This window comes from Centroberyx gerrardi, chromosome 12, assembly GCF_048128805.1.
Source record: "Centroberyx gerrardi isolate f3 chromosome 12, fCenGer3.hap1.cur.20231027, whole genome shotgun sequence".
Classification (NCBI taxonomy): domain Eukaryota; kingdom Metazoa; phylum Chordata; class Actinopteri; order Beryciformes; family Berycidae; genus Centroberyx; species Centroberyx gerrardi.
The window spans coordinates 16,755,461-16,779,021 of NC_136008.1; the positions used below are offsets into that span (position 1 = coordinate 16,755,461).

At 40.3% G+C, this 23,561-nt stretch overlaps 2 protein-coding genes across 3 annotated transcripts in view; one reads left to right on the forward strand and one right to left on the reverse strand.

Moving 5' to 3' along the window:
• kmt2bb (lysine (K)-specific methyltransferase 2Bb) overlaps window positions 1–15,554 on the reverse strand; it is a 31,476-nt gene extending 15,922 nt beyond the window's left edge. For both annotated transcript variants that reach the window (XM_071900096.2, XM_071900095.2), the window contains exons 1-19: window positions 15,225–15,554; window positions 13,529–13,607; window positions 9,786–13,361; window positions 9,113–9,297; window positions 8,816–8,935; window positions 8,168–8,354; window positions 6,415–6,646; window positions 6,190–6,257; window positions 5,844–6,101; window positions 5,340–5,446; window positions 4,477–4,587; window positions 3,587–3,700; window positions 2,615–2,761; window positions 2,425–2,517; window positions 2,203–2,320; window positions 1,950–2,063; window positions 1,498–1,682; window positions 1,112–1,213; window positions 703–813 (exon numbers count right to left, since the gene is read on the reverse strand). In XM_071900096.2, the coding sequence (XP_071756197.2) occupies window positions 703–813; window positions 1,112–1,213; window positions 1,498–1,682; window positions 1,950–2,063; window positions 2,203–2,320; window positions 2,425–2,517; window positions 2,615–2,761; window positions 3,587–3,700; window positions 4,477–4,587; window positions 5,340–5,446; window positions 5,844–6,101; window positions 6,190–6,257; window positions 6,415–6,646; window positions 8,168–8,354; window positions 8,816–8,935; window positions 9,113–9,297; window positions 9,786–13,361; window positions 13,529–13,607; window positions 15,225–15,554 (6,237 nt within the window). The remainder of the gene's footprint in view (window positions 1–702; window positions 814–1,111; window positions 1,214–1,497; window positions 1,683–1,949; window positions 2,064–2,202; window positions 2,321–2,424; window positions 2,518–2,614; window positions 2,762–3,586; window positions 3,701–4,476; window positions 4,588–5,339; window positions 5,447–5,843; window positions 6,102–6,189; window positions 6,258–6,414; window positions 6,647–8,167; window positions 8,355–8,815; window positions 8,936–9,112; window positions 9,298–9,785; window positions 13,362–13,528; window positions 13,608–15,224) is intronic.
• A 4,053-nt stretch (window positions 15,555–19,607) lies between these two features.
• Window positions 19,608–23,027, forward strand: psenen (presenilin enhancer, gamma-secretase subunit). The gene is made up of 4 exons (XM_071900112.2): window positions 19,608–19,712; window positions 20,057–20,144; window positions 20,941–21,045; window positions 22,341–23,027. The coding sequence occupies exons 2-4, from the start codon at window positions 20,084–20,086 to the stop codon at window positions 22,478–22,480; spliced, it is 306 nt and encodes a 101-aa protein (XP_071756213.1). The 5' UTR covers window positions 19,608–19,712; window positions 20,057–20,083; the 3' UTR covers window positions 22,481–23,027.
• The last annotated feature ends 534 nt before the right edge of the window (window positions 23,028–23,561 follow it).

Consider the following 23,561-nt stretch of genomic DNA (forward strand, 5'->3'; position numbering starts at 1 on the left):
CCACCACAAGCCCTGCCTCCCCCGTATGAAAATGTGCCATAACTGCCAAAGTTGACAACAGGGTGTGTGCAAATTCTATCCAGTCAAATTAAATTATTTTTTTTAAGACCATTTTAATGCCAGGTACTTTTTAAGCCATTTTTATGGCCAGGACCATATAAGACCATTCTCGCAATGGAAAAGAACGTGACAATGAAACTAACTGTAGACCTAGCAGAATACAGGTCTGATTTCTCACAAAGAAAAACAGCGCACCATGAAACCATAACATTTTGAGGACATCTAAAACTGAATTTAAGACGTAAATTGTTTTATTTAACTATATTCAAGACCTTTTAAGGCCTCAAGATTCAGATTATATGATTTAAGACAATGTAAGACTTTGTAAGGACCTGCAGGCACCTTGTACAAATAAGAACTCTGTACAATGAAATTAAATGAATCTTAATAATGTGGTATGTAATAAACATGAGGCAGGCAATCTAATATTTAGCACTAGTACGTCTTTCACATCATGGTTCCAATATTTCAGTCCTGAGTAGTTGTTGATAGTTATGTTTCTGCTCGTAGATAAATTATGCCTATGGAAACACAGGTATAAAAGAAAAAAGTAATGTTTCCTTGTTTGTTACACTGTACAACTTAACATTAAGTGGTGCTCAAAGAAAAGGCTTCTGTTGATCTCGTGTCCTGAGTTAGTACCTTCAAGTAGTAAGAGCGTGCCAGGGCAGTTGGTCTCTCCTCCTCTGGAAGATTCTCCTCCTGCTCAAGTCTCTTCCGCACCACTTGAACCACATCCTCATGGAATGTTTTCTATAAAGACAAATGGCAATTTTCAATTTTCAATACCCCATTGGGTTATATGTCCTACAAACCAGAATGCCAAAACTAGGTATTGAAGTCAAGTGCTACAAGCACACCGACATATGGAAGAACATTTATTCTTATGCCTGTACAGCATATCTAATTTCTTAGTGGAATCAATTTTTTTCAAAGTCCATACAGCCACATGAAATTACAATCACATTTGTTTTAGCACTGACTGAATAGTGTTTAAGAAACAGCGACAACTGCCCCCGTTCAGATATTAGATGACAAGTTGTGGACTGACCAACGTAGTGTAAAGGCCTTTGTCAAACTTCTTGCCCACAGCTCGGAGGTCACAGGCCGGCTGGCCTTCTATTCCACTGTCAGGGTCAACCAAGTTTTCACACTGCAGTACAAAGATATATTTAATACATTTGCAATTATAACAGTAGTACAACATAGGTTACATAAGGACAAGTAAGAGTAACATGTTCTAGTAACTGTGCTCAAGGTCTAATGATATGGCACAATTCAAGAAGTGATCCAATCAATGGATGTATCGTTAAAACAATATTTCTACAGTGACGTTCTGTAGGCATATTCTACACCATGTGACAAACTTATTTTCTAATTGCTGCCATAATTAAATATTTGAACCAAATTTCACAAAAACGAGGCAGAGTCTCCTACCTGTGAGCAGGAAACAAGGTGCTGGGTGAGTGTAGAGGAAAGCAAGCAAGCCAGCACCTTCTCCACCCCTGCCCTGAGCTCAATATAGAGGAGCTCTCTCCAGGCACTGGGCTGGGTCAGACTGCACGGCCGACACGAGTACACCACACTCTCTGGCAAGCTGGATAGTATCTCATACAGGTCATCTGAAATGATTTTACAGGAGAGAGGGCTTAGTGAACTGTAGAGTGGGAAATGGCACATGACTCAGCACTAGTTATGTCATGTGCTGGAACACTTTTGTAAGTACTTAGTTTAGTGCAGTATGTTTGTACAATTTGGAGTACTTTAGGTTTTAGAGATTTTCATCAAGTATCTACATCGTAATATTGTGTACTTAAAATAGTTCTCCATAGGTTAATACACCGGAATAAGTAAAGTGTTACCAGAACTTCCAACCTCAAAAAAATTACCTGTTAGATCCTCACACTTGGCATGCACCCAGTGGTTACAGGTGCCACACTGCATCATCTGACTGTCATAATCATTGTCCTCATAGCATTTGAAGCAGATTGGACAGTAGTTACCTTATGAGAGAGAGATAAAGGGAAAGAGCCAGTAAGAGAAAATCAGCCTCAACATAGACCTGTAATGTTAGATAGTCCAGGAGCCAACGAATCACAGAATGAAACCCAAATGCACTGTCATGGTAAGTACTCTCCTCACCCTGGTCATAGAGGTTTGAACAGTCTGGACAGAGTCCTTTATCGTGGTTCCAGTCAGTGTCCCAACTCTTCCCTGGTGTGACTCCACAACTTTTACACCGGATGCATGTCATACACACCTGCATGGAAACCATCATAGCAGCACCACCAATCAATGTATTGCAAACTCAACATGTCTAAAGTGAACTTCTACACCGTCGTGTTTTGATAAATTTGAACCTACCCAGGCCTTCCTCTTCTTGTTCTGTTTGGGATAGTTGGGTCCCAAACAGGAAGCATGATAACAGTTCTGGCAGCGCTCACACTCCAACAAAGGCTGAGGGAGAGATGAAATACGTAGCTTATTGACTGAACAACATTATTACTGAGAAGCGGGATAGTGTAAAATAATAAATAAAAAAATCAGTGTGTACCTTTGAGTGCTTGTTTTTCCTGCCACACACATGGCAAAACTTGCAGCGGCGACAGCACCAGTTTTCCTTGTTCTCCTCAGAGGGGCGCTCCGCTGGCTCAAGGCAAAACTGGTGGAAGGGTTCACAGCATACTTGGCAATACAGCATCTGCGAAAAGGGTTCCCAATAAGCATGCCGTTATCATTTAAAATTGGGTTCAAAATCAACCTTAGCTTTACAGGCTGCTATGAGACAGCTCCAAAAAAGTAAGTAAAAGCTCCTCCCACTGTATCCTGTAGGTTTAGATTTGTCCCTACTGTTTCTACCGGAAGAGCTAGAGAGGCTAGAGGTACACAATCATAAGAGATTTTTATTTGCCATTCGGACATGGGTTATGTTCTACACACTTAACGTCTAATTTGCACAATATCATAACAATCAAAATGTTATAAACGTGAATTGTCATGTTTGGCATATTGGGCCTGGTTTAGAACAGTTTTTTTTTTCTGCGAAAATGTGTTCTTTTAACAGCTGGGCTAGTTACTGTACGTTTTGTAGCTGACATGTTGATCAAAGTTTCACGTTTACGTATATTCATGGATGAAAGGAGTTGGAGGGGGGGGCTAACACTAGTGTACACAGGGGAATTAACTTTTGTTTAGTGCAATGTTTTGTTACATTTCTTTGATTTATTTTTTGTAAGAGATTTTGACTTATAGCAGCCTAGTTATGCCCATTTTTTGCAATACTGGTACACTGCTCTCCTTTCTTATTGTGGAAAATATGACGAGAGGGGATAATATTACTGCATTTGGGAATCTTTTTGTGCTTTTTTTCCATCTGCACTGCCTTAGTCCTTAGCCTTGGGTCAGATTTCATTCCGCAACGCAATTATAAAAGACCTTACTATTCACAAGAGTAAAAAGGATTTAAGGTGGTGGGAAAGGCAAAAACAACAGACAAACTATCTCAGGTGTCACAGGGCTAAGTTACCTCATGTTGTCCTTTACTGGCACAGAGAAGGCAGACACAAGGCGGTATGAGGGGCACAGAGGTCAGTATACTTAGGCCACCCATATTCCAGACATTCTCCAGAGTACAGTCCTCCTGCAAACAAGACACCATGTGCACAGCACAAACAACAGCTGAGAAAAGACTGCTCACACGAGTTATCATAACATTTTGCCTGCTGACCAATACCTACTAAACAAACAGGTCCCATTTACTTCAATAGTTTTGGAGAACATCGAGATGGAACTGTGGGTGTGACTATGTGGCTGGTGGTCATACAAACATCAATGGAGTTTCAATGGAGGAGAGTACATAGTGATAGAATTTTCAGTTTTGGGTGAACTGTTCCTTTAAGCTAAGGTCAAGTCCAAGATTTTTATACAGGTAAATAATTTGTACTCAGATTAAGATCAAGAGAGTGTCACTGAAAAGATCAGTTAAGGACACAGAGCCCAGGTACCACTACAACAGTCATATTGTTTTTAGAATCAAGAAATAAACACTGACCTCTAGTGGACAAAACATGACGATGTTATGTTAAGTGATGCATTAACAATACCCACAATTTTCCATGTTTGATATTTGGAATTATGGCCATATGAGATTAATATACATTCTGTAGAACAAATAATATTGTAAGAAAAACTGATTACCATATCTTTGTTACACAGTATGTTGAATAAAATGTGGTGGATAGGTTTAATCAAAACAGCGTACAGTACCAATATTTACATTTTTAGAAAAGGTGGCACCATGTAGGAATTTAACCCCTAAGCCTGACAGTGTCATTTCCAAGTTGTACCCACTGAACTTCGTGGGACAAGAACTTGATATTACAATATAGTAACAATGTAATGTAAATAGTGTCCAACCTTGAAGTCTACTCTGATCTTGTGAGTAGGTTCAGAAGACTCTGTGTCTCTCTCCTCAAACCCATGAGCCAAGGCAGCCAGGACACTGGGAGGAGTCTGCTCCAAAGGACCCTGAGAGAAAGAGAGACCCATGACTTGAATGTAGGCAGCAATAAACCCCCTTTAGTCTGGTTCACGCTTCATGCAGAAACAAACGTGGTGGAGTGCAAAGGGTCAAAAAGATGTAATTATGGCCGAAAACAACTGGGCACGCTAGCTGCATTTGAGAATCACAACGCAGACAGCACCAGTTATGCAGATGCAACTCAGTCGAGGATTGGCTGAACACAGCAGAACTGGAACCACTTGCCGATTCCAGCGCAGGATTTTTTTCCTGTTGGTGTGATTTGGATGGCTGAATTTTCCTATAGCGAAATTGGGAGCCCACTCCTGAAAAAGACAGCATGGCCCGGATTTTGCAAAAAAGGCACATGAAAGACTGAGACCGTCTCTCAGCCACACCTCGCTTTAGTCTCTGCCTGCGTGTCCTGCAGTCTATAAAACGTCACTCCCTTGCCAAGTAAAATGATAGGGCTTTATACAAAATTGTCAACATTTATATGTTTTTCAACTCACTGTGTTCTGTTTTATACAGCCAGCCACTGCAGTCATCTATAGTAATTACTGCTATACTGACCAGCAGCTGAGTGATCCATTTGGGATTCCAGCCAGAAACACCTCCAACACTTCCAGACAGGACAGGACATAATTTTTCTGCTTTCACCCAGACACTGCGACTCGCTGCCTTGATGACAATTGCCACAAACACACGTTGGATAGGCTGAACCGAGGCCTTGCCACTATTCAGAGTCATAATTACTCACCTTCTCAGTTTTACGCCGCCCAGGAGGAACACGGTGTGAGCTGGACCTTCGATGCCTGACTTCCTCATCTGAAATGTCTCCCAGGAATCCATCCAGTGACACAAAGTCTTTGGAGGGGAAAAAAGCAGGGATCATCATCATCATCATCATCATCATCATCATCATCATCACAAGACTAAGCACTTGGCTGATTGGGTCTTATATTTTTTAAACCAAGCCCAATATGAACTCCCACAAAAACAAAAGTTTTCAGAGATGTGTGAAAAACAAAAAACATACATAAATAGATGATTATTTTCTCAAGTAGTAAGGTTAAGAATATGAGACTAGGTAAACTGGCATTGTTGATGTCATTATGTTAATAAATCTAAATAAATAAATCTACCCACATTTGAGATTTATCAAAGGAATAGCAGTTACAGAAGTGTCTCCTCTTGTGTCTGCAAGACTGATAAATGAAGTGTCTCATCTACTCTTCAGCCATGTTCCTGAGTATTAATCTACCTTGACTGAAACGCGGTCCAGGGCCCCTTCTTCTGGCTGGGGAGGCTGAGCTTGAGACAGCTTTGACGTCTAGATCCGAGTCGTAGTCCACCAGGTCAAAGTAGACGCGGGGTTTCACAACACGCTTTGGCTGTTTCCTTACAGACGGACTCTGACTGTCACCCTGGAGACCAGATGGTGACTCCGCAGCACCCTCGTTCCCTTCCTCATTACTTGAATGGCCCCCACTGAGAGAAGACCGCCTACGCTTAGAGGGACCTTAAAGGAAAAAGGAGCAATGTAGCTGACACACTGAATGTTAAGCCAATATTATGGTAATATGAAGGTTACATATGTGAGGAATCACCTTTAGGGACTGTTCTGCCACTTAGGCGGCGCGCTTTCCTCTCTTCAATCTGATCACATCTCTTATACCTTCAGATTAAAAAAGGAAAGTAGAATTCATTTTCATTTTGGAGAAAACACATACATAAATCTAAAATCGGTATTGCGCCTGGCCCATCTACAATTAATGTGCTAAATATAGATTCTTGTTAAATTAACCAAACCAGACAATCAAAAGTGAACTTACACACAACACTGGCGTTTTGTATTGGGACCACCAAACTTGGGTTTGTCAAGGCAGTTCATGCACTTGCCACAATCGTCCTCATGGTTGCAGCCTTTGCACACTCCACACCTCCGAGACCGGTACCCAAATGGCCCGAGTCCCTTCCTTTTCACAAAACCAGTTGGCTTCTTGACCTTGGTGACCTTTTGATCCGACAGCCCAGGACTGTCTGACTCTGAGGGAGACCCAATGTCTGCAACATCAACAGATAACCAAGAAGAGAGGGAAATGAATACCAGCTAAATGCTGCTAAATTTTGGCTATGGCTAGTAAGCTTGTCTCCTCTACCGGTTACTTTAGCAGCTCATCAATCATCATCTTTTAGGATCATGTGTCATTTTGGCGTGGAGCCTAACTTATTCACGGGTGGCCATAGTAACACTAACATTGTTAGTTGGTGATACCAGCACATAATTTGGTGGCACTAATATTTTGGCTTCACACACAGTAATAAAAATGTTGTCTATTGAAATATGTTGCCCCTAGGAATTGATGTTGTTGTGCCTAAAATGTATCATTGTGCTGTATCAATTGGATAAACGTTAATAAAAATGCTACAGTAGATAATAAAGTAGGCAATATTTGACAGTTCTATTCATATCCTCTTTATACCAGATTTTGGTTTGTCGTTCATCATTCAAGTGAATTCTCATTTGTTTTTATCCAAAAGGTCAATCCCAGACAAACAAATCAAAGAGTTGGTCTTCCTTATGACAGACTGGAAAAAACGTATTTCACAGACAACCAAGTAAAATCACACCAACTAATGATGGGCTAAATCTCTGCAATAGTGTGATTAATAGGGAAGCAGGGTAGCAATAGGCCAACTGTAAATTTGAGTCACATCTCAGCAACATGGGTATCATAGAGAACTCCCACTTTCCCAGGCGCATTTACTACTTTAGGTCACTAATGTGCATCAACTGGTAATTACAATATGCCCTTGAATACAGCACTTGAATGCAGCATTTGATTCAGGTAATGTTTCTCCGCAAATCCCAAAGCAAACTCTCCATATCACCTCTGGCTGATTCTGAGACTTTTCAAATCTTTTCCCAAGTTTAGCTCATGGCCCAGAGAGATTATTATTGACCCAAAATAGATTATTATTTTCCCCCGAAAGCCGCCTACTTTGCGTTTATTGCTTTTGGCTACTGTTCGAACACTGACAAAGTGGAACGCGTTTAATTCAATCATTTTCTGCTTTGGGTTGTGTAGGTTAATACATCGGCTTTCTGTAATTTTAACTAGGGTTAGTCAATACTAATCTGAATGCATGACCTGGCCAAATTGCATTAATCAGTTTCCAAAGAACTTGAATACCTAACGACAGAAACCAGTGAGTGTCAGGCAAGGGAGTGGCAGCAGTTCTGAGCAGAGCCCGACCAGCTCTGCCTTTCTATGGACTAGCCTTTATCAGAAATTAGCTATAGGCTATTCTTCGATAGCCTTAGAATACACAATTCATTACTTTTGTGTTTTTAGGGAAAGGATCAAAAGTCAGTGGCACTATTGGAAAAAAATAGTTGCAAATGGGATTGGTCAAACTGGAGGCCTGGGAAGTTGACAATGAATTCAGGGATCTATCAGCCACTCGATCCAGTGGATGAAAACAAATACTTTCCTACCCTGTATCCAAGTCACAAGAACTTTTATAGGCATATTTCTATAGACAGAATGCAGTGGACAAGATTGCTATTCAGCTCGCATCTACCTTTAGTAATGGCTGAGGGGGAAATTCCAGTTCTTTCATGCAACGGCAGGGCGCTAAGTCTGGGGATGTCATCTGGTACTACGGCACGAGGCTGCCCCAGCACCACCGCTGCAGCGCGGCACACATGCTTTATACGTGGGCCCCCTGCTCTACGGAACTCCTGGCACAGGGGGGAGAGATGCTGCGGCTGAAAGAGAGAATTCAGAATATAGATAAAACTAATTTATGGTTGTTTCATAATATGAAACAAAAAAAAATATAAAAATAAAACTATAATATAGATAAAAAGGACTGAGGTATTGATTTGAAGAAGTTGGAATTAACAAGGGCCTCAATTCGATTCAAATAATAATGAATTAATAATTTAATATTAGCACCTTTCAGTGCATTACATTTGATAGGCTTCAATTTTTATAAATTTTGCAACTTTTGACTACGGCAAAACAGCAAATATACAATCATTACACATTTGTAAACACAACTACTATGGTTTTTCTTTTTTAAGAATGTGGAAAACATGATTAATATAATCATTTTCAAAGAATTAAAGGCTTCAAATAAATGCCATAACATATTAGTAAAACCAGGAGAGACAGAACCAGGATTTTTAGTTGATTTGCCCTCAGCCCTATTGATTTGTACTCTTACTTGTCCTTGAGGCGGTTCTGTCTTGAGTGGGACATTGGAATCAAGCTGCACCTTCTGTTTCCTCCTCTGTCTCTTAGAGGTCACATCTCTAGACCTGGTGCCAGGCGGGCCAGATAAAAGCTAAAGGATTTATGGACAAAACAAGGCATCACTATGAGCTTCAGCAAAATAGCAAAGCACACTGCAATATTCAAAACAATCGTGTTTATCAAATTTTGCCAGTATGACAGACAAGCTTATTCAATTAATAATAAACATGAAAGACTATAATGACTGAGTGACTGAGCATGGCCTTACCCCAGATGACTTGAGCTGTTTCTGCTGGTCAATTTTAATGAGCTGGACCTTGGCTTTCTTGAGGAGGTTGAACATTCTTTTATTTGCACCAGTGAGGCGTACTCTCTGTGAGGCTCCCTTCTCCACAGACTCAGGATGGTCACCTTCAACACTTGCGCCCCTCTCATGTCCTGACTGCAGCTTTCCTGTTAGATGTCAAGTTTATTTATATGGCCCTTTATCACAAGCACGTCTCAAAGGGCTTTACATACCATAGCATATACATGTCATATACCATAGTACACATATACATGCCATATACTTCTTTAAACACATTCACGCTCACATTCATGCCTTTGGCCAATTTAGAGTCCCCAATTCACCTGACCTGCATGTCTTTGGACTGTGGGAGGAAACTGTAGCACCCAGAGGAAAGCCACGCAAACATGGGGAGAACATGCAAACTCCACACAGAAAGGACCAGAGGCTGAGATTCAAACCCAGGACTTTCTTGCTGTGAGGCGACAGTGCTAATCACCGTACCGTCCATATTAAATAATAGAAAGTAATACATGCATGCCAATTTCATGTTCCATTTTATGTTCTTGCCATCAAGTTTGTGTAAATAATGCATGTACATACTGTGCTGGCTACAACATTAAATAACATGGTGATTCTGAATTATTTTGCTTACCTGAGAGTAATTTGGTAGCCTTTGTCTTCTCTTTCCCTGTTAAGTCCTCCTCTTCACCATATTGAAATGCAAGGAACTTGGAGTTCATAGTCCTGACACACACAGAAACTTTTCTCACCACTCCAGGGGTATCAAGGTCTTCTATCTTGAGCTTGGATTTGCCCTTCTCTGTGTTTGTATTCCGTTGCCTAAGGCTAATGCTCATAACCTCATCATCAAGCCCTTCTGCTAAATCAATGGGAGGCTGAATAGGTTTACTAACACTATCCATCTCTGTTGTCTTCCTGCTTCTGGGAAGTCCCGAGTGCAACTTCTTCAACCTTTCGTAAATCTTGAGGTGAGCCGTTTGTTTATTAAACTTGGAGGACTTTCTCTTTTTGTGAGCAATCTGGAGGTCAGTAGATGGGTCTGAGGGCATATCGAATGGTTTAGATAAAAATATATTCTCATACTTGTTCTCTGGAGTTTTGTCCAGTGTGTATACCTCTTCGCTAGACTCTCCTGGAACATGCCACTTGAAACTGGGGTTCCTCAGAAGAGACCTCCTCTTTTCAATTTTCCCACATTTTTTCTTGGAGAATAGGCTGTCAGTCATATCAGTGTTGTCATCTAGTTCCTGAGTTGAAAACAGATTGACATCCAATTGACCGTCACTCAATACATCCTCATCATCGCCTGGCAGGACAGGGGATATTGCTCTGCCAGCGCCATCATCTCGTCTCTTTCCTGGGCGTATTTGCAAGCCCAGTTGTAGACCCTTCTTTGGGGAGTTTCTTCGAGGCAAAACGGACATGCCAGCATCATCCATAAACCTTTGCGGGGTCTTGATCACGCGTGAGGACCTGGCACTTACAACAGGCATGATGAAGTGTTTGATGTTTTTGACAAACTTGGATTTACCAGGCTGGGCATCTAGCACGTCTCCTTGTGCTTCATCAACTAATGTGTCTGTTTCTTCCTGCTTCAAACACTCTTTGTCAAGCCCTATTCCTACCAGCTTAGATATGGTTTTAGATTGTGCTCTTGGTCTTTTAGAGGCAATGAATTGAAGGCCTGTCTTTCTTCTTTTGTACTTTTTATGTACTCCAATAAGTTTAGAGCTCTGGGCCGGTGTGGATGCTGCCACTGGGGTGGAAATTTCATTGTCCTCCTCAACACTTCGAGTCTTCTGACTTGCAGGTAATTTAGTTGAAGCAAACTTCCCATCTCTGGTCCTGTGCCTTTGTTTCTGTCGCTGTCCAATCAAACTTTTCCGCCTCTTTTTTCCATGTTTGAATCTCCTTTGTAAGCATGATTTTTTCTGATCACTTGCTTGATGTTCTGATACCAAAGACTCTTGACTATCTATTAACTGAATGTCTGTTTCCTCTTTAACCACTGGTTGAACGTCCTCCTCTCCCACTGATACAGTGTCCTCTTTTGCCTCTGGTTGGGTGCAATCTTTTGCTTCTGTCCGAATTACTTCTTTTACCACGGGCTGAGTGTCCTCATTTACCACAGATTGTGTGTCAGTAGGTTCAGCTGCAGCCAACTCTGTGTTCAGAGTAGATTCAGGAAAGACAACAGACTTCTTCCTTTGAACAGACCTCTTTTTCATTGAACGATTAGTTCTCAATCTTTTAGGTTTGGAAGGCACAGGCAATGGTTTGGCCTCTTTTGTCTGTGGTTCTACCTCACTCTTCTGCTTCTGTTGAGGAACTTTAGCAGGCACCAGTGAGGAATCGTCAGAAATCTGGGAGGAATCTTTATCAGGAACTTGAGAGGAGTTTGTATTGGTTATCTGTGAGGTGTCTTCAGCCAAAACCTGACAGGAGTCTTCAGGAAGAACATGTGGGGTGGTATCTTCAGTCAATACCTGAGGAGAATCTTCAATGTGCACCTGTGCAGTATCTTCAGCCTCTGGACTTTTTCTAAGCCTCCGTTTTTGCGTCGTCAATGGCTTATGACTATCACACTTTGTTTGTGGTATAGCAGGGTTGGATGCTCTTCTCCTTAGTCTCGTTGTTGGCATGACCTGTGTATCTACACTAGATGTTTTATCCTCAGAAACTCCACTTAAATCTTTAATGACATCCTCTTTCTTTTCAGGCGTAGGACTAACTTGCTGAATTAAAAACGATGGCTTTGAGCTTTTATGTTTACCAGGTGAGGAGACCTTTTTTATCTGAAGAGGTGGAACTTTCCCACAATCCGTTTTAGTGGTTTCTTGTGGGTGGGGTTCCGTTACATGTTCCACTTCAACTTCCACCTGTAAAGTGGACTTGTCCTCAAATGGCGTGTCAGTCTTGTTTTGGGAACACTTCTCATTATTATCAGTGTTGTAAATCTCTTGTGGGGCTGAACTATCTATTCTTGATTTTTTATCTATCCCTGCTTTTTTATCTATCCCCTCCAAACACTTAATGACACTGGTGTCAGAAAGAGTGGATTGATCCACTTCACTTATGCTCCTCTCTGTTACTTTGACAGTGTTTTCTGCAGCGTTTGTTTGGCTTCCTCCCTTCACTAATGTTAAAGTCCACACAAATTTACTCCGCTTTTTCTTTCGAGAAGAATTCTTCCCACTAGATTGAGCATCGTATTTTGGGTTTCTGATCCGAATCAACTTTAAACCTGGGATCCTTGTGTCCTCACTTTTCAAAGGCAAGCTGTCACTGGATTCAACAGCTAGTTTATCAGGCTCTATGGATAATGGATTATGGATTTCTGGCACTGTAACATCCTTATTCAACCTCCTGCTTTGCCTACGTCTATCATTTCTTGTCAGTGGTTTGGCCTCCTCTATTCTTGAAACTTCTAACGTCGACTCTGCCGGACTGACTTCATTTGGACTCTGATTTTCTGGTTCAGTTGCAAGATCTGAGACTCTTTTAGAGAGTGGGTTAGTGACTCTACTGCTCCTACGGATCATCAGTTGATTAACTTCAGAATCTTGCTCTGTCACTATGTCTTTTTGCTTTAACTTCTTTATATTTGTTTTTGGCTCTATATTCCCACTCTCCTGCACAATGTCAACTTGGCCTGCTGATTTTTTCTCCTTTGATTTTTGGTCATCAACCTCAACTTTGTCGCTAGTCTGCCAGCCAGGTTCTGTTGTCTTTGAGGCAGATCTTCCACGCCTTCTTGCAGGTACAGCTCCCCCTCCTTTATCCTCTGTGTCATGTCCATCATCATGTGGTTCAGTTTTTAATTTGACATGAGCACTTGAAATCTGGTCACCTTGAATTTCCTTAGCTTTAGGCTGATCCTGAAATCCTTTTATCTTCAACTTCTTCAGAGATTTTTTATGAGCCTCCTTTACCTTTTTCACTTTCTTTTTGGCCACCAACTTAATAGTAATCCTTGGTGCTGTTGAAGAGGCTCCGCTTTTAGTGGACTGTCTCTCCATAGTGTTTTTTCCTTTTGAACCCTTCCTGCCATCCTTTGCAGGCTCTGCTTCGGGAGATAAACTGTGAAAATCTGACATGGATTTTACATCTTTTTCAGGATCGGGAGCGGTAAGAGCTGTCTCCACTGTTGCAGTCTCGAGTGGTAGCTTCTCGCTTTGTCGTTTAGATTTTGCGTTGACAGGATCACCTACAAAACACAACACATCACAGAAATAACATTATAAAATCCCCGACTCCTCCTCTGAATGCAGAACTAGGATGGAAGTACCTCTTTGCAATATGTTTCGTGCTTAGTACAAACTCGTGAGTTGTTCATAAATTACATCTAATATGATGTGTGCAGTAAATTTTTACCTTTGGAAGGATGTTGCCGGGACCGTAAAGGTCCTTTGTAGCCTTTTCTCTCAGCTACAAATCCTCTGAAATCATCTCCCTAGAAAACAACAACAGGTAATAAACACATGAAGCAACTGAACACCCCCTGTGCTGGAGGCTACTATTCCTTTACCAAAGATAATGTTTAATCTATAGCATTCATGTCAAATTCTAGAGTGAAAAATAAAATATGTCTACTCTGCAGACTAAGCAGATATTCAAAGTAACCAGACCTCACCTACGACTCATCAAAAATGAAATAACTTTTTAATTTCTCAGCATGTTCATAGTGAGGGATGGATTCAGTTCAAGCATAATCACTATCCTATCAATACATTCAGCAAAACAGTAGGCTACATGTTTGTCTTATCATATTGGACAAATGGCTAGGTGTAACATAAAACAGGTTATTTTATTGCAATATCAATGACAGACCATGCACAATTATTTCCATTCTCTCCTCATTCAAACAAAATCTTCTAGTTCATCCCGTCTGATTTACATGAAATAAAACGTCAATACAGCCCACAGCTAGGAACAGGAAGGTAAATGCATTTAGCTAGTTAAGGTAACTCTTCCTGAACTTTTCGTTATGTAGCTAAATGTTATCAAGATTATTCACTAGATCATGCAAGCGCAAGTCTCTAAAACCTTTTGTGAATCATTAATGCAGTTAGGCTTTATACCCATACTACCTACAATATCAGCAAGTAAAGGTGAGTCTGGACAATTCCCTCCAATTATGTTATAGTTCATTGTGCTTGCAGATACCACCTGGAAGCCTATTCTAGCTACATTCCGGTGAATACAGATTAGACATTAACGACTCTGTATATTTGTAGGGAGCTATTAACTCTAACAACAGACAGTGCTAATAGCTTTGGCACACTTGTGCACCACAATTTAAACCTGTCGTGCTAGGTAACATTAGCTAGCAGTTAGCCCTTCCCCCTCCTCCCGAATCAATTTAAACTCACTTCTGTCTGAAGACAAGCCAGCGTTAGCTAGCTAAACTCAAAACTTTAGTTAGCTAGAGTGCTGACGTCGCATTAATGTTAAACCTACAAGTAGTATTCATAACGTGAAAGATAGGTGTGTTCAATGTTATAGTCTAGCTATGCAAATAGCACTTCGCGCATCTGAGCAGCATATAAAAGCAGAACAGTTAGCGTTAGCCGCTGCACAGGATACAGAGTCGCTAGCCTTCCCCTTCTTTGTGTTCGCTACCATTAGCTGCTACTCTAGCTCATGATAACCAACGGGCCATGGATGAAATAATTACGATCCCTGTTTACAAATTGGCGTCCTTGCTGACTGTCTGAATTTAAGCACCATCTATTAATGTTAGTGTATTGTATTACTATAAAGCTTCAAACGAGCAATTGCGGAAATAACGTTACTTTATTTGTTCTCCTAATGTGTTGAATGCATGTGTTTCTTGCGATCGTTCATTAAATGCGATGATTTGAAATGGAACAGCCAAAGCTGTCCTGTGCTAACCTTAGTTAGCATATAATGTTAGCCTATCAGGCTTGACGCTGAAGTTAACGTTAGCTTAGCGAGCGATGTTGACATTTCTCCATGGCACTAACGAGTCACAATATTATGGACAGCACTCACTCAGACACATTTCTCTGGCACACAAAATGTAAGAAAATGAAATAAAGATACTAACTCCTGAGTCGGTTTGGGACCTCACCTCTTCACTCCCACTTGAGCTGTATCCAGCCTGGCCAAGGCTCTTGTGGTTCGCCTCTATCCCAAGTAAGCGCAAGTGAGACTGGTCTTCGTTTAACGAAAGAACCAGGTTTGTGGGCCTTGGGCCTCCGTTGGTCACATCATCAGCTTCTGCCCCTGATCGCCCGAGTTGCCACCGCTTCTCAGAGCGCAAACGACTGCGAGACGACCAAGGCCGACCGGGGAAACGACCCCTGGCCGTAGCGGTACCACCTTGGCCTCCTACGGCAGCCGCGGTTGCTGATCCGCATCCCGCTGCCGCCATCATTGCTTCAACAACAACACACACCGATAGCTAGCAGTTCGAGGAGAGACAAGAGGGAAGGCGCGAGATGGGAGGGGGAACCGCAATGCTTCACGGGAAAGTGAGTTTTTCCATTGTAGTTTAAAAACATGGGATTTGTATTATTTTTATCGCAATTCAGTTCGCTTAAAAAACGATTCAGAGAATAAACAAACATAGAATGCATATTGCAAACTTTTGCATCAGGAGCAAAACACGCTAACTGTATAGAAGAGAAAAAATATAGAAAACATATTTTGAAATACAAAAAGGTATTTATTTATTTCCAGAAATAGATGACTGTTTCAATATGTGAAACGAAACACAGAAAGCACAAAGTAATCCATATATTTTTTTATTTTTTACTGATTTTATTTATTAAGAAAAATATTTATGGGGGAGTGCAATTTTTATTCCAACATAAATTGCTTATATGATTATTTCAAGTAGCTAATACATGTGTAATAGAAACTACATCAATCTGGAAAAGTGATCTTGCTGTTTATTCTTACAGATGGACATCTAAATCACAGTTTTCCAATTGGTGAGTCAACCAGTTCAAAGGAAGAGGCTTTGAGCGGAGAAACTGACACAACCCCAATTGGTCACCAGGGCAACTTGCTGAGTTTTTCCTGCTGACCTATGGGGCTCATTGGCCACTGCTGTCTCACTGAGGGACATTTTGGATGAGCAGGATTATTTGACTGCCTCCAGTTGAAGGCTTCAGCTCTGCCCTGTCCCCCCTCTCCCAAGATGTTCCTCAGGGTTCTGTTCTGGGCCCACTGCTCTTCATCATTTACATGCTCCCTCTTGGCCATATCATCCATTAACATGGCTTACATTTCCACTGTTATGCTGACGACACACAGATCTACTGTACATTCACACCAGATCCTCCCACACTCTACACCTCCCTGCTCTTATTGATTGTCTCACTGACATCAATACTTGGATGACTGAGAATTACCTCAAACTCAAAAGTGACATAACTGAGGCAATCCTTAGTTCCTCCCCAGCCACCCTCAAGAACGTTTCCCACATCCCACAGTCTATCCCTGGCTATATCACGTCCCCCACTGGTAACCCCACTGGTAACACATCTCGGAGTCATCCTGGATTCTACCCTCTCCTTTGACACACACATCAAACACATCACCAAAACAGCTTTCTTCAATCTCAGAAATATCTCCAGACTGTCCATCCTTCACACACTCTGTAGCAGAGACACTAATATATGCCTTTGTTACATCCAGGCTGGACTACTGCAACACAGTTCTCCTTGGAATATCAACCCAGGAGCTTAACAGGTTGCAGTATTTCCAAAACTCAGCAACAAGAGTGCTCACCCGTACCAGACCCTGCGAAGACATCACCCCCACCCTCCAGCACTTACATTGGCTTCCAGTCCAATATTGCATATCAGTGCAAGATCCTCCTGCTCGTCTTCAAGTCCCTCCACGGTCTTGCCCCTGACTGAACTCTCTTCTTAAAATCAGAGGTTAAACAAAATGTATTATTATTAGTATTATTAGTACTATTATTAGTATTAGTATTATTTTCCACTGTGCCCGTCCATTTACTGATCATTAGCCTATATATGGTTGTAATAATAATAATAATAATAATAATAATAATATAATGATATAATGATAACACCTTCAAAAATTTTCACAGCATCATGTACACTTGCTGATTATTTTTTGCACAGAGCCTATAATGTACTACTAAGCCTATCAGTCAATGATACAGATCTTTGTGTTGATGGTTACAATGTGTGTCACACTGATCAACCAAAAAAGGGTGGCAGTATTGCCATTTATGTAAAGGTTATATACCAACATAAGGACCATTGTTTTGTTGTTCTTTTAACCAAGGCATCTTCGGGTTCAGCTGAATACTGATAAAGTAATTAATCAATCAATCAATCAATCAATCAATCAATAAATCAGACTTCCTTTGTATAGCACTTTTCATACAAATAAATGTAACACAAAGGGTAACACATGTCTAATAAGACATGTACAAGGACATTTGGTTGTGCTGCAACTCACTATACAGTTCGGTAGTATGGGCAGGTGGATCTGGATTGGCATTTGTGGTTCTGACATTACGATATTTCTAGTCTCCATTTATAAGTCTTCTTGGGGGATATCACATTGCAGCTAGTTTTATCTAATGGTTTCAATCTAAAGAAGAATGTAAGCAAGCACTTTATTGATCAACAGATTGAAAATGCATTAACTTTGGCTACACATTGAAGGACAAGACTAAAAAGAAAGAAACTGTAGACTGACACTAAGCTACAAATGAAATGTAACTCATCTGATTATAATTCTTACTGCTTCCTTGTTTTTTCGGCAAAAGATGGCTGGCAAAGAGATAGGATTCACAAGAGACCAAAAGTGGCAAAAATGACACTTTTTTTTTTCAATCCAACTAGAATAAAGACTGCCTCTCCATTGTCATAACTAAACATCTGAACAGTTGAATATTGTCTTTTACAATATTTTTTGTCACTGGTGTCCAGTTCCTTTAATTGTAATGCCTGTAGTAACCTCAAATTTCTTTTTTTCTTTTGCTTGTATATGTTAATGTTCTCAACTATTTGTTTCATTAATGAGTAACTTAACAGTTTTTGGTTCTAAATGTAAAATGAACTGGTTGCACTGTACATTGCTGTCCTCGGTTTGTTATATTTGCTTTATCTAGGTTTGAATTTCAGCATGGCTCAAATGAAAAATCTTGAAGCACTTCCACAGAACATCCACTTGAGTGCACAATGCTACAGAAATTGAGCCATCAACTATCAATACAGGCCAATTTGGGACTCATGGTCGCCAGCAGCAGCAGCATGAGATCCTTGAGCAGGATTCTTGGTCATTCCACAGTTTAGACTGAAGGGTGATCGAGCTTTCTCCAACTCAGTGTCCTCATTTAAAACACTTAAAACACACTTTTAGGGTTGGTTTTACTTAAACTATGGTCTGTAGTTTGTTAAATCTTGATCTTGAAAAGCACTTTGTAACAGTTTTTAAAAGTGCTCAATAAACAAGATTAGGCCTACTATATTATTATAGATCAGAAAAAATACTAGTCTCAGAATTTAAAAACTGGTGCTTATTTTTCACCACAACTCTCTTTTTTGTCTCGCATAGGCCTACAAACACTAAACTATAGCCTAATACATTTGTCTCTGTCTGTCCTTATCAGTATTGAAAGTTGGGGAAATAAATCCCTACATAATGCCAGTATTAATAGCCTGATGTTTTTAATCACATGAAGTTGTTGATTTGAAAGAACGTTGCAGGCGAATACCCATCATGGGCTCGAGAGATGCCGCATTTGTACGTTGCGGGCGATCAATACAGGATGATTGTTTATATGGAAATGGAACTATGTTTCATTCAGTGTACATCGTATCATTTTATTTAAAAAAAATAATAGCTATGCATATGAAGGTATCTTGCTATTTCTCACTGACGTTTGAGCGCAACCACCAGGGAGCGGTATTTGTCTTCCATTCTCCACTCCGCGAAACTGGCAACATTGGCAATATCGGAGAGCCCATTTAGCAGGTAGTTTAGGCAGACTACTTTTGCATGTCCCTACCAGCACAAACACCCTGAACATGGTGGGGAGGTTTCGTGCCCTGTAAAGGCCGTGTACCCGATGTAATTATTTATTTGCACCGGGCGGCATCTATTGTAAAAGCCATGGTAACACGGAAGTAGATCCCCTATTTCAGCTGCATCAAGCCAGCAGGGATAAGTTCAAAACAGGTTCCGGTTTAGCTTTTTACCTTGGAAATGAAGGCACACAAAAATGTTATTTTTGAAACGAAATTAAGTAGGTAGGCGGATGTACAACAACATAGATTTTCACAATTATATAAACAATTTAATTTAATTTAAGTCTCCCCTCTCAATGGGCTATTCTTTATTTTCACTTGGATACTTTGTATTACTCTGAAAACCTTTATTTAGGTTTGTCATGGGAACTTTTATTTTTGAAAAACACGTACAGGAAGTGTTTATGTTACCGCTGACTTGACACTGGTCATTGTGTTGATGTCTTGATTTTAGTCTCTGCATTTAATTTCAGACGATAGTTACAGAACGCTGACTATTGGCTTTAAAATATCAGGTAAAATGTCTCTTGTCATTCCACATAAAACCGGATAAATTGGCTTTATCAAAATGCTACGGCTGTCGAATGGTAGCCAAGTTAGTCGGTGCAAGCTAACGTTATCTTGCTAAGCTAATGTGCTAGCCTAGGTAGTGTTAATCTGGAATCATATGACTAACGTTACAGAGTAGGTCAGCAAATTTATATGAGACATTTATGTTGTTGCCTCGCTTTAGCCCTATTCAGTCCAAAAGACTTTTGATTTTACAATATTTTTAATGAAAGGCGGCAGTTGCTCATTGTTCCTAGAAATCACATATCCTCTTTGTCACTACTTTACTTGGTTTTCTTTCTGTTTCCAGGGTTTCGAGGAGGCCACAGGAATCACGATGAACCTGGAACGACTCCCCAATGAGGAGAAACTCAGCCTATGCAGAAAATATTATTTAGGTGAGAGCAATTGTAAAGTAATTGTGGCATGTCAAATTTGGATACAAACAAGTCTTTCATCTTCCCTTGTTCCTCTTTGTTTTAGAATGTAGGCTACATAGACGTAGTGCAAGTTGGGGAGCACACAGGCCTATGTTATCCATATATAAAGGTCCAGTACTATGAGAATTGCATTTCTCAATTTCATTGTATATTGTAACAAAGGACCTGTGAATGTAAAGTTACTCAAATTATCACAACTGTCAGCCTTGTGGAAAATTGACTAACGCCCTTTGAAAAACTCCCACTGGTTGTCACAGAATTAGACAGATTTAGAATTCCAATGTACTTCCTGGTGTAAATGATGTCACCTACACACAGGTTTTAATTGAATGCTCTGATTGGTTGGCAGTATGCATAGTTAATCAGGTGTCCCATAATGTCAGAGCTAGCCAGCTACTTGCCAAAATCTCCATGCCTCCATTGTTGCTAGGTGCCAAAGTTCCAATACTGGATATTTGTTCCCCAAAGAAAGAGACACTGGCATGCAGCAAATGGCACAATCCTAGGGAAGGATAGGCTCTCACTCAGTCTTACAACCTTTGTACCATCTAACCATCAGAAACTGAAAAAACGATGCTCATTGAGTGGGAGGAAAGGATACTAGTAAGATAGTCATGGTGGGAGGTTTAGGACAAGCATTTAGTAAAATAATGCATGAACAATGTGTTCTTGTTGATCAGCCTAAATGTTCATTCAAGGGTACTGTAAATAGATCTTACAGTCTTGTGAGCATGGTTTTCTCTCTTTCTCTCAGGGGGCTTTGCATTCCTTCCATTCCTCTGGCTAGTCAATGTTGTGTGGTTTTTCCGGGAGGCCTTCATAAAGCCAGCCTACACTGAACAACTCCAGATCAAAACATGTGAGTGTCATAATTGCTACTGAAATACCATATGTTCTTCTGAACTTACAAAACCTCCTGACATTTATCTAATGTCTATACAGGTGATGTATTTAAAAGCAATTGCCCTTCATAAAATGGCACAATATAAATTGTATTTTTTGCTAAGCATCTATAGATAATTGGAGGTGTGGCATTAAAGCCTTTACAGTACTAAAGGACAATTGCGGTCATTTTCAACTAGGGCCTTAATTTCTGATTCAAATTCCTAAATTTTGTGTTAACATTTTTTTCACTTATTTCACTGTAGAGCTTTACTTCATAGCAGCAAAGAGTGCTGCTCTCCAATACACACCCACACAGTCAATGCAAATGAAGTAACAAACTAGAAATACACTGCTTTGTCAGGAAGTAAAAGTTTGCTTTGCAGTTTAGTGGGCTGTTCCAAGCCAGCATTCTCAACTGTCCCATTAGCTTTTTGCAGTTGAAGTTTAGAAATTACTGAGTAATGTTGAGAACTAGGGATAAGCCTAAGTGTAGGTACAGGTGTAGGAGACTTGAGCTGTACTTGGTGTTGAGGGGGTGGTGGTTCTGGGATGCCAGAAATCACTGTTGAGCCTTCTGGAGGTGTTGTGGGCCTAATTCAATGAAACATCTGTGATGGGACGAGCCCACTAGATAACCCCAGTGACAAACCCTCATACTCGCACACTCAAGCCTGTAACATTTAGATTAGGTGGCTGGTGAATGTTGCTGCCTCTCTGATGGTCCTATAGATTTACGACAGTGAAGCCTTTAAGTATCAGCCCATATCAAAGCTCTTTGTAAAATCTTAAAAAGTGCGATACAAATTAATATAATGTGCATGAATTCTATTGTAGGGAAGATTTTTACTTTAAGCTTGTATCAGAGCTGGACCTTGGCACAATGGTCTTTGGATTTGATACTGATATTGATCTGAATTATCTGCCAATACAGAATTTTCTTTTATGATGACATGAATAAACAGACATTTACTGGTGTGGTGAGTTCAATTTAGGTTTAAAAGAGAAATTAAGATAGCAAATGCTCATATGGTTAGTATGGTTAGTAGTAAAATAAAGGACCACATCCATATAAATTTGCAGCAAAACTGACACTTTTGATTACAAAGACAATAATGTAAGCGGGTATTGGCCTATATTGATGGGCTATAAGGCTGAATTTCTTTTTTTTTTAGAAAAGTTTAGGAAAATATCAGCACAAGGTAGCTGTGTGGCCATTGTTCTAATGGTATATCTAATGTTTCACATCTTGTTTTTGTTTTGTTTTTTCAGATGTAAAGCGATCAGCGTTTGGGTTGCTACTATGGGTAGCAGTACTCACCACATGGATAACCATTTTCCAGCACTTCAGAGCAGAGTGGGGGGAGGTGGCAGATTACCTCTCCTTCACGATTCCACTTGGCATTCCCTGAGACATTTTTGGACTACAGGTCTATTGAAAATAACTAATGACCCACTATAGGACCAAAGAATGTCCCATCTTGAACTATAGAGGAAAATTGTGGTGGGTGTGTCTGGCTTTGGAGCTAAATTCAACAACTAAATTAATTGACACATTTTGTCAGAGTAATGCCTTGTATCTTCAAAAGGTAGATGTAGGACATGTAAGTTTTTCAATTCACACTTGTGCATTTTTTTAACATTTTACAAGGCACTGATTTGTGCTAGTTCAGTTGGTCTTAGATTAATGAAACCTGTATAGCAGACAATGCTAACTATCACTTACAGTATCTAACTTAAATGGCGAAGCTGGATGTATCGGCTTCAGGTTTTTACAGGACATCAACAGTAGATACAGCAAATAATCAAGTTTTTTCCTTGGCTTAAGAGTTATAAATGCTGCACCTTTTCTCAAAATGTTTAGTGCGAACGTTAATGTCTGTGTGTATGATGGTCCACGTAAAAATATTTTTTACTTGTGTATGAATGACAAATAAAATGGATCCATTAAGTTTCTGAGTTATGTTTTGAATCCCTTTATTTGCCATGGCGGTTTAGAGCTTATGGTGTAGGCTACTGATGTCATCAGGAAGAAACTTCACTGGAAAAACTAATCATGACAGGTGGGCACTTGGCTCTGAATATCATTATCTTCTTATCTCTCTCTTATCTCATAGGGCTTATGAGTCTGTGTGGACTTTAGTTGGGCGACTATAAATCAGTGTGCCATTTTGTCCATATATACCCCTAATATTTTTAATTGCAACAGAAGTCTTCTAAAGGCTACTGGGCAGTCAGTTTGGTGCCTATTGTGAAACTCGATCCCTGTAAATGTCCCCACTTCCCCGCCACCCTATGGGTCATGGTGCCATTTTTAGTAGAGGCTTGAGTAACAGGCTCTACATCAGTAACAAACAGGGAGCACATGTCCCTGCCATACTTAACTCTGTTGATATTGAGCCTGCCAGGAACAAGTCACACGTGTCAGCAGGTAGGTTCATGATGTACTTTACAAAACTGATTTATGAGGAGTGAGGAGTCTAGATATAAACC